The following is an 18,077-nucleotide window of genomic DNA, read 5'->3' as shown; positions in this document are numbered from 1 at the left end:
TTCAAGGAATATTGGAAACTTGGTTCGAAGAAAAAGGGAGGCGTACATTAGATATAAGAAGCATGGAGTTAAAGAGATGTTTGAAAGATACATTGAATGTAAGAGGAATCTTAAGAGAGGAATTAGGAAAGCTAAAAGAAGGTACGAGAAAACTATGGCAAGCAGGGTGAAAACTAATCCAAAAGAGTTCTACAAATATGTTAATGGTAAGAGGAAAGCTAGAGACAAAATTTGTCCCTTAGAAAATCAGAGTGGAAAACTGTGTGTGGAGCCTAGAGAAATGGGGGAGATATTGAATAGTTTCTTTTCTTCGGTATTCACTAAGGAGAAGGATATTGGGAGATGTGGGATAAAAAAAAGCAAATTGGGTAAATATGGGGAATATAGAGATTACAAAAGGTGTAGTTTTAAGGCTCTTGAAGAATATAAAGGTGGATAAGTCTCCGGGACCAGACGGGATCTTCCCCAGGACATTGAGAGAAGTGAAGGAGGAAATAGCAGAGGCTCTGGCGGTAATTTTCCAAATGTCATTAGATGTGGGGATAGTGCCGGAGGATTGGCGCATTGCGCATGTGGTTCCGTTATTTAAAAAGGGTTCAAGGAGGAAGCCTGGCAACTATCGGCCTGTAAGTTTGACGTCTGTGGTAGGTAAATTAATGGAGAAAATTCTTAGAGATAGTACTTATAAATATCTGGATAGACAGGGTCTGATCAGGAGCACTCAACATGGATTTGTGGGAGGAAGGTCATGTTTGACCAATCTGATTGAATTTTTTGAAGAGGTGACTAGGAATGTGGATGAGGGTAGCGCAGTGGATGTTGTCTATATGGACTTCAGTAAGGCCTTCGATAAGGTACCACATGGAAGGTTAGTTAGGAAGGTGCAGTCTTTAGGTATAAATTTTAAGATAGTCAAATGGATTGAACATTGGCTGAAAGGGAGAGGCCAGAGAGTGGTAGTGGATAATTGTCTGTCAGGTTGGAGGCCGGTGACCAGTGGTGTGCCTCAAGGATCTGTATTGGGCCCGTTGTTGTTCGTTATATACATTAATGATCTAGATGATGGGGTGGTGAATTGGATTAGTAAATATGCAGACGATACTAAGATAGGTGGAATAGTGGATAATGAAGAAGGTTTTCAAGGATTGCAGAGGGATTTGGGCTGCTTAGAAAAGTGGGCTGAAAAATGGCAGATGGAATTTAATGCTGATAAGTGTGAGGTGCTTCATTTTGGTAAGAAGAATCAGAATAGGACATATTTGGTAAATGGGAGAGCATTGAGGAATACAGAAGAGCAGAAAGATTTAGGAGTAACGGTACATCGTTCCCTGAAGGTAGAAACTCACGTGAATAGGGTGGTGAAGAAGGCTTTTAGTATGCTGGCCTTTATCAATCATTGCATGGAATATAGGAGTTTGGAGGTGATGTTGAGATTGTATAAGACGTTGGTGCGGCCTAATTTGGAGTTCTGTGTGCAGTTCTGGTCGCCTAATTATAGGAAGGATATAAACAGAGTGGAGAGAGTGCAGAGAAGGTTTACCAGAATGTTGCCTGGGTTTAAGCATCTGGAGTATGGGGAGAGATTGGACAGATTGGGTCTTTATTCTTTGGAGCGTAGAAGGTTGAGAGGGGATTTGATAGAAGTATTTAAGATTATGAAAGGGATAGACAGAATGGATGTGGATAGACTATTTCTGTTAAGAGGAGGAAAGATTAAAACAAGAGGACATGAGTTAAGAATTAAGGGGCAGAGGTTTAGAGGTAACATGAGGGGGAACTTCTTTACTCAGAGAGTGGTAGCCGTGTGGAATCATCTTCCGGGAGAAATAGTGGCGGCGGAGTCAATTGTATTATTTAAGAAAAGGTTGGACAGGTATATGGATGAGAAGAAGATGGAGGGTTATGGGCATTGTGCAGGGAGGTGGGACTAGAAAGGGGTGTTTGGTTCGGTGCGGACTAGAAGGGCCTAATGGCCTGTTTCCGTGCTGTAATTGTTATGTTATGTTATATAAATTTCTACAGAACTGTGGTGGAAAGTGTGCTGACCAGCTGCATCATGGTCTGTCATGAGGACAGCAACACGCCTGAGCGTAAAGCCCCACAAAAGGTAGTGGACACATCCCAGGACGTCACAGGCAAAACACTCCCCACCATAGAGAGCATCTATGGGAATGCTGCCATCAGAGAGCAGTAGCAATCATCAAGGATCCACACCACCCAGCACATGCTCTGTTCTCGCTGCTGCCATCAGGAAAGAGGTTTCGGTGCCACAAGACTCGCACCAACAGGTTCAGGAACAGCTGCTATCCCTCCACCATCAGACTCCTCAACGACAAACTCAATCAGGGACTCGTTTAAGAACTCTTACTTGTGCACAGTTTGTTTACATGTGTATGCTGAGTACAGTTTTTTTTTGCAATTCTGCCTGGCCCGCAGGAAAAAGAATCTCAGGGTTGTATGTGATGGCATGTATATAGTCTGACAATAAATCTGAAATCTGGGTAAATAAAAGTAGACATTTTCCATTGAGGGTTGATGAGATACATTCCAGAGGGCATGGATTAAGGGTGAAAGGGGAAAAATTTAAGGGGAACATTTTGGGAAACTTCTTCATGCAGAGAGTAGTGGATGTGAAGTTGTGAATGAGAGCTCAACATTAACATTTAAGAAAAATTTGAACAGACAGATGGATGAGAGGGATATGGAGGGATATGGACAGGGTGCAGGTCAGTGGGACTCAGCAGAATAATAGCTTGGCACACTCTAGAACGCTGAAGAGCCTATTTTCTGTGCTGTAATGTTCTATGATTTCAGTAAAACACAATGCTGGAGAAACTATGCATATCAACAATGGACTTTATATAGCAAAGATAAAGATACCATACTGACATTTCGGGTTTCAGCCCTTCCCTCATCAAGGTATGACAAAATGTAGGCAGTCACCCGAACAAAATGGTCCGGGGGTGGGTGGAGAACGCTTGCCCATATTTTTCTCATACCTTGATGAAGGGTTCAAGTCCAAAATGTTGGTTATGTACCTTTATCTTTGCTACATACCAAGTACACTGTTTGACCGGCTGAGTTCCTCCAGCATCGTGTTTTTACTTCAACTATGGTGTCGGCAGACTTTCACGTTTTACTTTTGAACTACTTTCAGCCCAGCCTGCTGACCAACGTGACAGTGGGACCACAGCTCATGTAAGAAGACAGGGAAGAGGTCCTGCAATTCGATACTTACCAAGTTAGGGCAGCCGAGATTTACCGAGGCACTGCTCCTCCGACATCGAAGGGAGGTCGGCTGAAACACCGGTGAAGCATCACTACAAAACACAAGCATGAGAAATTTATTCTCTTCAAAGCATCCACGCACACGTTCGCCTGTTCTGGATCACTCTAATGGTCTTTTTTTTTTTTAATAATCACAAATGAGTTGTAATCCAAGAGATTATGATAACAAACACATGCAAAATAATGCAAGTTCTTTTTGCCAGATACTGAACTTTGACTAACCTGTAACTGTCACTGTAACCCTACTCTCAGAGTAAAAACTCAAAACTGCTGAAGGAACTCAGCAGGTCTCGCAGCATCCACAGGAGGTAAAGATGTCTTTTCAACATTTCTGACCTGCCCCTGGCCCTCCGCCCCTAGACACAACAAGGACTGGATTCCTCATTCTTACCTTCCACCCCTCCGCAAACAACATATTAGCCTCTGCCAATTTCTGCCACCTACTACACGATCCCACCACCAGACACATCTTCCTCTCTCCGCAAAAAAAAAAGGGCTTAGGCCCTTTATATATCTTTACCTCCAATGGACATTCCAGAAATTTTGCATTTTTACAACAACCACAGTATCTGCAGACTTTTGGTTTTCACTCCTTACTCTCTAAATTGCATTTAGTCTGCTGTGGTTATGAATGGATAGACTTGCTGGATAGTGCACAAAACAAATCTTTATGCCTTGGCACATGCGACAATAAACAAAAACTTAAAACTTCTTGACTCGAGCTCAGAAAGTAAAAAATTAACACTTCAAATGGTGTAGAGCGCGTCGAAAGAACCAAAGACTTGTTGATCCAAACCAAGGCTTTTATTAACTAAAAGACTGGAGCGTATCACATGTAGGTCGACAAGTCCAGAATGACCTGGTCTGGCAAGGAGCAACCCTTTAAGACCTGCCAGTAAGCGTGGCTACACTCTCAGCCAATCAGTCATCCTACACTACAATCTGTACATATACACATTGGTGATAGAATCTGTACTATCACACATGGGCGTCAACATCTCGGAGGATCTGTCCTGAAGCCTCCACGTTAATGCAATCACAAGGCGGCTCGCTAACGGCTACACTTTCTGAGGTGTTTGACGAGATTCGGTACGTCACCAAAGGCTCTCAAAAACGTCTACAGGTGGACCGTGGAGAGCATGCTGACCCGTTGCATCACTTCCTGGTACGGAGGCATCAAATCTCAAGACAAGAATAAACTTCAGAGGGTTGTTAACTTGCCCTGCGACATCACAGCCACCAGACTTCACTCCGTCAAGGACATTGACATGAGGCGGAGTCTTAAGAAAGTGTCCTCTATCCTAAAAGACAACCACCCCACGCTGTCCACACCCTCTTCATTCTGCTACCATCAGGGAAAAGGTCCAGGAGCCTGAAGACAAGCACAAGGACAGCTTCTTGCCCACTGCCCATCCGATTCACGAATAATCAATGAACCAAAGACACTGCCTCACTTTTTGTGAACTGTTATTTTTAATTTTTTTCCATATATTAGTGTTCCAAGATGCTTATGTGAATGTGGTCTGCAAGTCCTACAAAAGCCAGGCGAAACACACACATCCAGCAACTTTTTGCCCTCCTTTGCAAAACCTGGTAGATTTATAATTTCAGCATTTTCTTAAAAATTCTGTCACCACTTCCAGTGTCACAATAACTTCAAGCTACAATCCTATGAGTTACCTCCTTCAATGAACTCCCAACCTACTAATTGTCAGAAATAAAACTTCTCACACATGAGTCTCTTTAAAACTGATGACACGACAAGCGTTATTTACAAGTCTGCAGAGTTGGACTCAACTGGCTTCTCACCAGTTAAGCCCCGATACATACAGTGCATTGATTTTTATACCCTTGTTGTTTGCCCTTCCCCTTCTTATTAATACTGTTTTAATTGGTTAGTATTGCAAAAGCATTCTAAGTACAACTGCATTTTTAATTATCACGTTCGTTACGTACGCTGTGAACTCTACATACACTAAATTCTGTTTCTCACCCTTCTTATCAATCTTTTGTCTCCTGCATGTCTCTCACTATGACCATGAAAAGATATGTTTAAAAAAACATATCCAGCTGAACTTTTTGTCCTTGGCTGCTAGTAAGCTCCCTGTCCGTTCTGGCTTCCCTTTTTATGATTAATCATCACATTTTAACTTAAGCCATTTTAACCTAAATTCTCTATATATAACACTAATGGGTTCAGTATTAGGCACACTCCAACAAGATGACATTAATGTGGACTTCTCTGGTTTCTGTTAGCACCCCTCCCCCATCCCAATCTATCTGTCTCCTTTCCTCTAGTTCTATCTTTCTCTCAAACATAAACATAAGAAATAGGAGCAGGAGTATTATTGCACCGCAATATCTGAATTGCATTCCATAACCTGGACATAAATTATGACAATTAGTCATTCCCGACTGACAAAAATTACAGGAAAGAGGGCTCTACCATGCCTTATGAAGGAAATTCGGGATCACGTATTACATCCAAAGAGGATGAATGTAACACTGCCAGAAAAAAACACCAGGGGGCTGGGAGGAGTTTTGAACTCAGCAGAGGACAAAAAAAAAGAAATTGATTAATAGTAAGGAGATGGTCTAGGAGAGGTAAACTTGCAAAGCACAAGAAAACTGTTGCAACTTCTATAAACAATTGAAGAGAACAGAATTAGTGAAAATAAATGTAGATACAGTACTTCACAGGAAGAAACAGGGGAAGTTATAATTGGAAACAAAAACCTGGTGGAATAATTGGACACTTATAGAACACTATAGCCAGAAACATGCCCCTTCGGCCTTTTTAGTCTGTGCCGATCTTTTTTATTTGCCTGGTCCCACTGACCTGCACCCAGTCCACAGGCCTCCATACCTCTCCCATCCATGTACCTGTCCAAATTCCTCTCAAATGTTAAAATTAAGCCCACATTCACCAGCTCAGCTGGGAGCTCATTCCACACTCCCACCACTCTCTAGGATCTAGGTGAACAAGTTCCCCCTCAGATTTCCCCTTTCACCCTTAAGCCATGTCCTCTGGTTTGTGTCTCACCCACCCTCAGTGGAAAAAGCTGATCACCATTTACTCTGTCTGTCCCCCTCATAATTTTAAATACCTCAATCAAATCTCCCCTCATTCTTTTATGCTCCAGGGAATAAATTCCTAACCTGTTTAACTTTTCCCTGTAACTTAGTTCCTGAAGTCCGGGCAACATCCTAATGAATCTTCTCTATCTTATTGATATCTTTCCTGTAGTTAGGAGACCAAAACTGCCCACAATACTCCAAATTTGGCCTCACCAAAGTCCAAGACAACTTTACCTTAACATCCCAGCTCCTGTACTCAATAATTTGATTTATGAAGGCCAAGATGCCAAAAGCTCTCTTTACAACCCTACCCACCTGTGACACCACTTTCAGGGAATTATCCAGAGAATAGTATTATCATTAGATGTATCTGTATTCTCAGATCCCTCTATTCTACCGCACTCCTTAGTGGCTGACCATTTAACGTGTACGTCCTCCTTCCAAAATGCAACACCTAACATTTGTTTGCATTAAATTCCATCCGCCATTTTTCGGCCCCTTTTTCCAGCTGGTCCTGATCCCTCTGCAAGCTTTGAAAAGCTTCTTCACTGTCCACAACAATCTTAGTGTCATCTATAAACATGCTGAACCAATTGACCACATTATCATCTAGATCATTAATATAGATGACAAACAACAATGGCTCCAGCACTGATCCCTGAGGCACCCCACTAGTCACAGCCTCCAGTCTGAGAAGCAACCAGTCTCTGGCTTCTCCCATCCAGCTTTTGTCAAATCTAGTTCATTACTTCACCGTGAATACCTCGCGTTTGAACCTTTCTGACTAACCTTCTGTGTGGGGCCTTGTCAAAGGCATAACTAAAGTTCACGTACAGGTATTCCTCAACTTACGTCCATGTTCTGTTCTGACTGACCGGTTGTATCTCAAACTTGACACATGTCGGAAATGCACTTTATCTGTATTATCATTCATCAAATACTACATGGCGCCCACCAAGGCCAGCTCTCGCGAGAGATTGGCCACTCCTACCATAGGCGTTAACTTCCATAGATAGGCTCCTACTTTCATCGCAAGTCACATAAGTTGTAAGTCAGGGAATACCTGTAGACAACATCCACAGCCTTTCCTTTGTCAACTTTCCTGGTAACCTCCTTGGAAAACTAACATTAGTTAAATACAACCTACCACGCAAAGCCATGATGACTCTCCCTAATCAGTTTCTGGCTATCCAAATATTTGTACATCAAATCTCTTAGAACATCTTCCAATAATTTACCTACTACTGACGTCAGGCTCACCGGCCTATAATTTCCAGGGTTACATTTGGAGCCTTTTTTAAACAATGGAACACAACATGAGCTACCATCCAATTCTTCGGCACCACACCCATGGCTAAGCACATTTTAAATATTTCTGCCAGACCCCTTGCAATTTCTACACTAACCCCCCCCCTCGAGGTCCGAGGGAATATCTTGTCAGGCCCTGGGGATTTATCCACCCTTATTTGCTTAAGGCAGCACTTCCTCTTCTTTAATCTGTGTGGGTTTCATGACCTCACTGCTTATTTTCCTTACTTCCCACAATTCTGTGCCTGAGTGAATAAAGATGTTTAAAAAAATCTCCCCCATCTCTTTTGACTCCATACAAAGCTGACCACTGTGATCTTCAAGGGGATCAATTCTATCCCTTACTGTCCTTTTGCTCTAAATATACCTGTAGAAACCCTCAGGAGTTTCCCTCACACTGTCTGCCAAACCAATCTCATGTCTTCTTTTAGCCTTCCTGATTTCTTCCTTCGTTCCAGGTTTTTCTTGCATTTTTTCAAACTCCTCAAATACCTTATTTGCTCCGTGTTGCCTACACCTGTTATACACCTCTCTCTTCTTCTGAACCACATCCCAAATATCCCTCAAAAACTAATATTCCCTGTGCCTGCTAATCTTGCCTTTGATCCTGACAGGAACATACAAACTTTATACTCTCAAAATTTCACCTTTAAAGGTCCTCCACTTACCTCGCACATCCTTGCCAGAAAACAACCTTTTTCAATCCACGCATTCTACATCCTTTCTCATTTCCTCAAAATTGGCCTTTCTCCAATTCAGAATCTCAATCCAAGGCCCAGACCTATCCTCCATAATTAACTTGAAACTAATGACATTGGGATGACTGGACCCAAAAATGTTCCCCTTCACATACTTCTATCACCTGTCCTGTCTCGTTCCCTCATGAGAGATCCAATGTAGCGCTCTCTCTAGTTGGTGCATCTATATATTGATTTAGAAAGCTTTCCTGAAAAGATTTGACAAACCCCAAACCATCCAGCCCTTTTACAGTATGGGAGTCCCAGTCAATATGTGGAAAATAAAAATCCTACTATCGCAACCTTGTGTTTCCTACACCCGTCTGCTAACTCTCTACAGATTTGTTCCTCCAATTCTCAAATGACTATTGGGCGGTATATGACCACCTTGAGTGTGGTCATACCTTTCCCATTCCTGAGCTCCATCCATATAGCCTCAGTCGACGAGCCCTCTGGTCTGACCCGCCTGAGCACAGCAGTGATATTTTCCCTGACAAGCAATGCTGCTCCTCCCCCTCATCCTATTGCATCACAGCAACGGAATCCTAGAACACTGAGCTGCCAGTCCTACCCCTCATGCAACCAAGTTTCACTAATGGAAGTAATATCATAATTCCACACGCCAATCCACACTCTTAGCTCGTCTGCCTTTCCTACGATACTCCTTACATTGAAAAAGATGCACTTTATAAAATTTCCACCACATACAACCCATTGACTTCTAACGGTGCATGCAATTTTCACACAATCTTTTCCCTCCTCTCTCAGTTCTGGCAGTCTGGTTCCCAACCTCCTGCACATCGAGTTTAAACCTAGCGGAGCAGTCCTACGAAACCTTCCCACAAAGCCATTAGTTCCCCTCCAGTTAATATGCAAACCCTCCTCTGTCGGAACAGGTCCCACTTTCCTTGGAAGAAAGCCCAATGATCCAGAAACCTGAAGCCCTCCCTCTTGCACCATCTTTAACCACGTGTTAAGCTCCATTATACTCCTATCTTTAACCTCACTGGCACATGGCATGGATAGTAATCCTAAGATCACAACCCTGGAGCTCCTGTCCTTCAACCTAGTGCCTAACTCCCTGAAGTCTCCTTGCAGGTCCTCCTCACCTTCCTACCCATGTCATTGGCCCCTACATATGACATCTGGCTACTCACCCTCCCTCCTGAGAATGTCATAAACTCTATCTGAGATATCCCGGACCTATCATCAGGGAGGCAACATACCATCTGGGATACGCAATCTCTTTTACAGAACCTCTTATCTGACCCCCTAACTACAGCTCCCCTCTTCTCCTCCCCTTTTTAGTTAGCCACAGGACCAGACTCTGTGCCAAAAATCACCATGGCTTGTCCTTGGCAGGTCCCCCCTTCAACAGTATCCAAAATGGTATACTTGTTATTGAGGGGAATGGCCACAGGGTTGCCTTGCTCTTGCCTATCTATTCCCTTTCCCTCTCCTGTCATCCATCTACCCTCCTCAGTGTGATAGTTTCCCTGTAACTCCTGTCTATTACCCCCTCTGCCTCCAGATTTATCCGGAGTTCATCCAACTCCAGCTCCAATTTCTTAACTCGGTTTGTCAGGAGCTGCAACTGGATGCACATCTGACAGATGAAGTCATCAACTTCCCTGACGACCCACATTCTTTTGGCTCTGTTTTCACAACAGTGGACAAATACATTACAGACCTAAGGCTCCAAAACAGGTGTGGCCAACCTTTTAAATTTTAATTTAGACATACAGCACAGTAACAGGCCATTATGGCCCATGAGTCCATGCCACCCAATTAACTTACTACCCCGGTATGTAATACCTGGGGTACAATACAGGCTGAAGTGGCCTGTTACCATGCTGTTTGTCAAAATTAAAAATTTAAAGGTAGGCCACCCCTGGTCTAAATGGAAGGAGAAACTGGAACAGAAAATGTTCTCCCTCCCTTCCCTCTGTCTTATTTCTGCCAGCTCTCCACCCCCTTCCCTCTCCATTCAGAGCCATCCCTCCTCCCTTATCCACCCTCCCTTCAGGACCGTGCTCCTCCCCCCACCATTTCGTTCAGGTGCCTGGAGACATTTTGTCCATACCTTGACGAAGGCCTTTCAAGCCCGAAACATTGGTTATGTACCTTTGCTTCATAAAGTACACTGTTTGGCCTGCTGAGTTTCTCCAGTGTTGATGATACTTTGACCACAGCGTATGCCGATTTTCATGTTTTACTTTTGGACTCCACAACCGCCTGTGGCAACAAATTCAGCACCCGCTTGCAAAAGAAATTCCTCCGTGCTTCTGTTCTAAGTGGATGCCCTTCAATCCTGAAGTTGTGCCCTCTGGTCCTAGACTCTCCCACCGTGGTAAACAACCTTTCTATATTCAAATGCTTCATTGAGTTCCCCCCCTCCCAATACAGGCCATCAAATGCCCCTTTCCTACCCGCACTCATCCCAGTGAACCTCCTCTGAACCTTCTCCAACGACAGCACATCCTTTCCCAAACAAGGAACCCAAAACTGCTCGCCAGTGCTCCAAGTGAGGACTCGCCAGTGCCCTTGAAACCTTCCTAGAGCCTTCAGAATTCATGGCCATGGACACGTCGCGGGATTTGCTCTTTTGCAGCAACTCTCATAGTGGAAACATTTATACAAACCACCTTACAAAGATAAATAAAAATTAGGCAAGAAAAAGTCAGTGTCTATGGTTCATTGTTCGTTTAGGAATCTTCACATCCTTCCTAAAGCACAGAGATTAGAATTATACACAAACAACTTTAAGCTTGAAAGTTATTTGATAATATTTGGCCGCAGCATAGGTTAATATATATTATTTTTTTAAATATGGGAAATGCTTCTAACATTGTGCACTCTTTATATTAGAAGCAAATATTACACATTTTCAAATATTAACGTACAAGTTTTCAGAACAAGATCAGCCATTACCTGATATTGCTGATCATTGGGGCACTATTGGACCTGCGCAGTGCCGGCGCTCCACCGCCAGCAGCCGGCACCGCCCCGCTCGCCGCCGCGCAGGCGCACTGGTCCACTTCCATCCGCTCCTCCTGCGCCATCGAGGGGGGGGGGGGGGAGGGAGTGGACACCAGGCCGCAAAGCCTCAGGCTCGCGTACCTCGGGCGCCGCGTCCGCCGCTCCCCCTCCCCGACCACCGCTTAGAGGATGCAAGTGTCGCGGCTCCGAGTTTCCTTCATTTTTTTTCCCCCACCCTTTTCCCTTCGCCGCTCGGCGGGGTGGAGTGAGGGAGGTGGAGTGTGAAAGGAGGGAGGGAGGAAGGGGGGGGAGGCGGGCAAGCGACGTCTCCGCCTCAGCAAGCGCCAAAGCCCTGGCTCGCTCGGGCCGCCCGGTTGCTAAGTTTCCATCTTGCTGTTCCAGACAATTCCTGCGGAGGGCACCTGACCCACGCCGACGCCCGCTGCGTTATGACGTAACACGCACGATTCGGGCACGCTTTGACGTCCTTGGCATCCTCTCAAGTAAAATCAAAGATGGCGCCCGATGGGGCTCCTTTGAATTAACATGGTTTTACTGGTAGCAATCTCGAGAGGTCGTCGGTTCGAGTCCCAGCACCCTCATTTCCATTCAGCTATTATTCATGATTAAATTGTGATAATTCAAAATATATCTGAATTATACAGATCATGTTGGAGAGAGGGCTTAGTAAATCTAGATGTCACCAAGTTTCTTGGAGTTCACTTAACTAGTGACTTGTCGCGGACTCACAACTTCTTGTCAGGAAGGCGCAACAGCAGGTGCACTTAAGGCCACCGGCCACCATCACGTCAACCTTCTACAGGAGCTCTCACCATGTGGTTCGGTTGCTGCAGAGAAATGGATCGGAGGTCAATCCACAAGACCACAAATGGCAAAGAGGATCACTGGAGTCTCCCTCCCTCCCCCCATCCAATTAAAGTGATCTACTGGGATCATTGTCTAAAGAGGGGGCGCAAAATTGTCGAGGCCCCCCCACAAGCACGGCATCTTTCATCGGTGAAGAGATACAGGAGGATCAGAGCCAGCACCACCAGGCTGAGGAACAGCTTCTCCCCACGGGCAGTGAGAACGCTGAACGACCAAAGGAACCGCTGGCACTCACCCTCCGAGACTTTAAATAAATTTAAACATGCTGTAACAGGCCCACGAGTCCGTGCCGCCCAATTTACACCCTCCCCCTTAACCTACAGCCCCCAGTGTGTTTCAAAGGGTGGGAGGAAACCGGAGCCCCCGGGGAAAACCCACGCAGACATGGGGAGAACATGCATGCCCCTTACTCTGGTCCTGATCGCTGGTGCTGCAATGTCACGCCAGCTGTGTCTTACATTCATGACTCAATGTTTATTTATTTGTAAAAGATGGAAAGCTTATCCTGTATGTGTTTTGCTTGTATGTGTGTTATATCTGGTTGTGTGTCTGCATGTTTTTACACCAAGGACCGGAGAACACTTTATTTATTTTCCTTCTCACTTAAGGAGGAATAATTATTACCAGGCACGATCTTGAGGTGTAAACATTTGAGAATTTTATTGTGCAGTAAACCCATTATGAAGAGATAATGCAATCAACATAAGAACAAGAATTACCTCCTGATTTATCCTGATAAAATCACCAATCAGTATCAATAACAGATAAAGAATATTTGCTTTTGTCATATTCCTCTCCTTCAAGTATTTTCACTAACCTGAGGGACTGCACTCGTTAGAATTTAGGAGAATGAGGGGGAATCTCATTGAAACTTTTCAAATGTTGAAAGGCATAGTCATTAGTAGATGTAGAAAGGTTGTTTCTTAAATTCTTGAGTCCGGGGCAAGAGGACTGAAGGGTGTCCAGTTTGAACAGAGATGCAGAGGGATTTCTTCAGCCAGAGAGTGGTGAAATCTGAGCGATTTGGTTCTGGAGGCCGGGTCATTTGGTGTATTTAAGGCAGAGGTTCTTGATTAGCCAGGGGCACCAAAGGTTACGGGGAGAAGGCCGGGCAGTGGGACTGAGTGGGGAAATGGATCAGCTTGTGATTGAATGGTGGGGCAGACTCGATGGGTTGAATGGCCTATTTCTGCTCCCATGTCTTATGGTCTTAAACAACAAAGGCTGATGTATGTGACATTATATCGAATGTGCAGAGCAGGAACAGGCCATTGGCCCCAGCTAACTAATCCATGCTAGTGCTTCTCTGTTACATAACCCTCTTCCACTCTCCCATCCCTGTCTCTCTCTCTCTCTCTCTCTCTCTCTTTCGTGTGTGTCAACAGCATCCCATCTCCACAAGAATGGTCTTGGAGGAAAGAAGTCTCTCCTCATCTCCCGTGAACTTTCTCAGCGACTTGTCTGGCCCTCGCCTGCAAACGGAAACGTCTTTTTTTTAAAACCCTTTTGTAGCCTTCTGAGATGTAGAACCTGCTGGTTCTGGGATCGTGGCTGTGAATATTTATACCCCTTCTTGCATGGTGACCAGAAGTAGGCTCAATCTCCCAAGAGCAGACTGTGAGATGTCCTTGAATTTCAAACCTGCAACAAGGGAAGCTGGGAAAGTTGGAGGAGATCGTTGGATGAAAATCTCCAATATCTGGGACGAGCCCAAACTGGCAAAGGTAAATTTGGTTATCGTGAAGAAGAAGGCGAACGTTCGGCCCACTAGGTCCTCTATTTCTCTCTCTCTTTCTATCTCTATTTTTCTCTCTCTCACATTTTCTCCTTTCTTGCTCTCTCTCCCTCGCTCTTTCTCTCTCTATTTCTCTCTCTATTTCTCTCTATCTCTATTTTTCTTTCTCTCTCCCTCTCTCTTTCTCTTTATCTCTATTTCTCTCTCCCTCTCTCTATTTTTATCTCACACTCTCTCCCTCTCCATTTCTCTCTCCCTCTCTCGCAAATTAACCCTTTTGATGCTTTTGCCACTATGTGACTGTAGCTGAATAACGGCAGGTTATTGAGATGCAGAAGGAAGTCAGGGCGTAAGGGAGGAACAACCTACCCACCATCACAGGGAGAAGGCACCAACTCTGGACACAGACAGCACCGGAAGGTGGGATCCCAGGAGATGTGGGAACAGCAGCACTAACCGCTGTGGCACTGTACCACTAATGCTGAAGGCTTCTCTCATTTCACAGAATATGGGTATCATTCCTGAGGACAAACCCTAACTGGCTTTTTATGGAGTTGTTGCCAGACTATATGCCACGTACAAGCAGTTTTGGCTGAGGAAGGCTGATTTTCTTTCTCCAGGAGCCACAATGAACCAAGGGCACTCTATTCCATTGCCTCCAGCTTTTTATTCAGAGTTATTTAAGTTCCAGAGCTATTGTGGTGTTCTACTTTCCCCTGCTGCTGGTATGAGGAACAGGGACTCTTCATACACTGTATTTGAGACACCAAACAAATTTCTGGTCACTGTATGAAAAAAGGGGGAATGAAGGTTCACCAGAATCATGTCAGAACCGGCAGGTCATTAACGATCTGGAAGAGGGGGCAGAGTGTACAGTATTGACGTTTGCTGATGACATTAAATTGAGTGGAAAAGCCAATTGCGCGGAGAGTCCGCAGGGAGATAGAGATAGGTTCAGTGAGTGGACAAAGGTCCATGGTAATCAATTGCAGCCTGCGGCCATGCAGAAGGACCCGGGAGGGTTTGTGCATGAATCGTAAAAGGTTGGTTTGCAGGTGCAGCAGGATATGGCGAAGGCCAATGGAACATTGGCCTTCACCACTGGAGGGGTTGGATTTAGGAGCAGGGAAGTTCTGCTGCAACTGTACACAGTCCCGGTGAGGCCGCATCTGGCACACGAAAGGCAGTTCTGGTCCACTTACTTGAGGAAGGATGGACTGGCTTTGGAGATGGTGCAGAGGAGGGTCACCAGGCTGATTCCAGGGATAAAGGGGGTCAGTCTATGAGGAGAGATTGATTCGTCTGGGACTGTACTCACTGAAATTTAGAAGAATGAGAGGGGATCTTATAGAAACATATAAAATCATGAAAGGCAGAGATAAGACAGAGGTGGGTAAGTTGTTCCCATGGGTGGGGGAGACCAGAACTAGGGGATATGGCCTCAAGATCCAGGGGAGTAGATTTAGGAGGGAGATGAGGAGGAACTGCTTTTCCCCAGAGGGTGGTGAATCTGTGGAATTTGCTGCCCATTGAAGCAGCAGAGGTGACCTCAGTAAATTTATTTAAGACCAAGTTGGAAAGATTTTTGCAGAGTAGGGGAATTAAGGGATATGGGGAAAAGGCAGGTCAGTGGAGATGAGCTGATCATCAGATCAGCCATTAAACGGCAAGGCTAGCTCAACAGGCCAAAAAATTTCTTATGTCATACATCTTAGGAGATGAGGGAAGGACTCGGCCAAAGATGTTTGTCCTTGCAATCGAAAAGGAGTGGACCGTCAGGGTCGCTGAGAAGTTAGCCTGGGGCTGCGGCACACTAAAATAGAACAGGAATTTGATGAGAATACAGTCAGCATCCACGGGGAGGGAAACAGAATGAACATTTCAAGTCAAAATGACCTTTTATCATAAAACCTCTAGAATAAAATCTAGAATAAGGAACTCCACTAAATGTTATGGACAGGTTAATGCAACAAGTGGGTTACCATCAGGGGCTGAACAACCTTTGGTATAACCTCTGTTTAATTAAGTTGATGGCAATTATATACTTGTGTAATAGTTGATTTCATGAAGTAGTCATCACCCACCCCCTTTTTCGGCCCAAAAATCATATGTTTCACCAATGACCCATGTAAAAGTCGACCCCCCCCCCACATCTTTGGCCCCAACCGCCCGCCCATCTGAGTTCCTGAACTCCTGACACCCCCCCCCCAGCCACAGACTCTCTCCTTGGCCCCGGCCACCCACCCGAGCTCCAGACGCCCACCCGAGCTCCTGACACCCACCCGCCCTGACTGTGGGCCTTTGCCCCAGCCTCCCACCCACGGGAGCTCCCAATGACCTGACCGCCCACCCACCAGACCTCCCAAAGCCCTGACCACCCGCCTGCCCATCCAAGCTCCCGACACCCCAGACACAGACTCTCTCCACTCGGTCCCCGCCGCTCGTCCATCCGAGCTCCCGACACCCCTAATGCGGACTTACCACCCGATCCCGTCCATCCGAGCTCCCAATGCCTTGTACTTATCACAATCAACAAATAAAGACCTGTGTAAAAGTCAACACCCCCCCTTCCAAATTTGACCTGAAAAATTGGCCCAAAAAATTCAACCATTACAGTACATCCACTATTTTAGACCTTCTTGGTACAGTGGTTGGGGGTGAACCAATGGAGACCACCTGCTGTCGGGACCACCACTGGCATTGGGACGGTGAATATATTTCTCGGGGTTGCAAGGCCATTGAGTTTTTTTTTAAATTTTTTATTTTTCACACTATAAACCACATTGATCAAGATACATACATTCTCCTTTTCAAATATACACAGTGTCATTTTCTCCCCCCCCGCCCTCCCTCCTCCCATCCCACCCTTCCTACCTCCCCTCCCATTCATTTAAAGTTCAGAATCTAAGACACATTAAACACGTCAAACAATGTTGTCACTCAATAAAAATAAGCAAGAAATTCCACTGAGTCAGTTCTTTTCATTCTCTTCTCCTTCTGTCATTTTAGGTGGTAGATGTCCCTGGTAGGTTTTCTCTATTATGTTTCATGTATGGCTCGCATATTTGTTCAAATATTGTAATATTATTTCTTAAATTATATGTTATTTTTTCTAATGGAATACATTTATTCATTTCTATATACCACTGTTGTATTCTCAAGTAATCTTCTAATTTCCAGGCTGACATAATACATTTTTTTGCTACAGCTAGGGCTATCATAACAAATCTTTTTTGTGCACCATCCAAATCAAGTCCAAATTCTTTGTTTTTTATGTTACTTAGGAGGAAGATCTCTGGGTTTTTTGGTATATTGCTTTTTGTGATTTTATTTAATATCTGGTTTAGATCTTCCCAAAATTTTTTACTTTCTCACATGTCCAGATTGCATGAATTGTTGTTCCCATTTCCTTTTTACAGCGAAAACATCTGTCCGATACTGTTGGGTCCCATTTATTTAACTTTTGAGGTGTAATATATAGCCTGTGTATCCAGTTATATTGTATCATACGTAATCTCGTATTTATTGTATTTCTCATTATTCCTGAGCATAACTTCTCCCATGTTTCCTTCTTTATCTTTATGTTTAGATCTTGTTCCCATTTTTGTTTAGTTTTACAATTTGTTTCCTCATTCTCCTTTCCTTGTAATTTAATATACATGTTTGTTATAAATTTTTTGATTACCATTGTGTCTGTAATCACATATTCAAAATTACTTCCCTCTGGTAACCTCAGACTGCTTCCCAATTTGTCCTTCAAGTAGGATTTCAGTTGGTAGTATGCCAACACTGTATCGTGAGTTATATTATATTTATCCTTCATTTGTTCAAAGGATAATAATTTATTTCCCGAAAAGCAAATTTCTGTTCTTTTGATCCCTTTTTTCTCCGATTCTCTAAAGGAAAGGTTATCTATTATAAAAGGGATTAGCTGATTTTGCGTCAGTATTAGTTTTGGTAGTTGGTAATTTGTTTTATTCCTTTCTACATGAATCTTCTTCCAAATATTGAGCAGATGATGTAATACTGGAGAATTCCAACGTTGTACCAATTTTTCATCCCAT

The 18,077-nt window shown here is 44.2% G+C and overlaps 1 protein-coding gene across 5 annotated transcripts in view; it reads right to left on the bottom strand.

The window, feature by feature from the left end:
• The window catches only part of LOC138754937 (P2R1A-PPP2R2A-interacting phosphatase regulator 1-like), a 63,738-nt gene extending 51,907 nt beyond the window's left edge, over window positions 1-11,831 (bottom strand). For 2 of the 5 annotated variants that reach the window (XM_069919975.1, XM_069919973.1), the window contains exons 1-2: window positions 11,343-11,831; window positions 3,239-3,320 (exon numbers count right to left, since the gene is read on the bottom strand). In XM_069919975.1, coding sequence (XP_069776076.1) covers window positions 3,239-3,320; window positions 11,343-11,473 — 213 coding nt within the window. In that variant the 5' untranslated portion in view covers window positions 11,474-11,831. The remainder of the gene's footprint in view (window positions 1-3,238; window positions 3,321-11,342) is intronic. The other 3 variants (XM_069919972.1, XM_069919974.1, XM_069919971.1) reach the window with 2 other exon arrangements.
• Window positions 11,832-18,077: the final 6,246 nt, after the last annotated feature.

Source organism: Narcine bancroftii, chromosome 2 (genome assembly GCF_036971445.1).
Source record: "Narcine bancroftii isolate sNarBan1 chromosome 2, sNarBan1.hap1, whole genome shotgun sequence".
NCBI classification, from domain to species: Eukaryota; Metazoa; Chordata; class Chondrichthyes; order Torpediniformes; family Narcinidae; genus Narcine; species Narcine bancroftii.
Note: the sequence above shows the minus strand (reverse complement) of the source record. Positions and strands in the feature narration are given on the sequence as shown.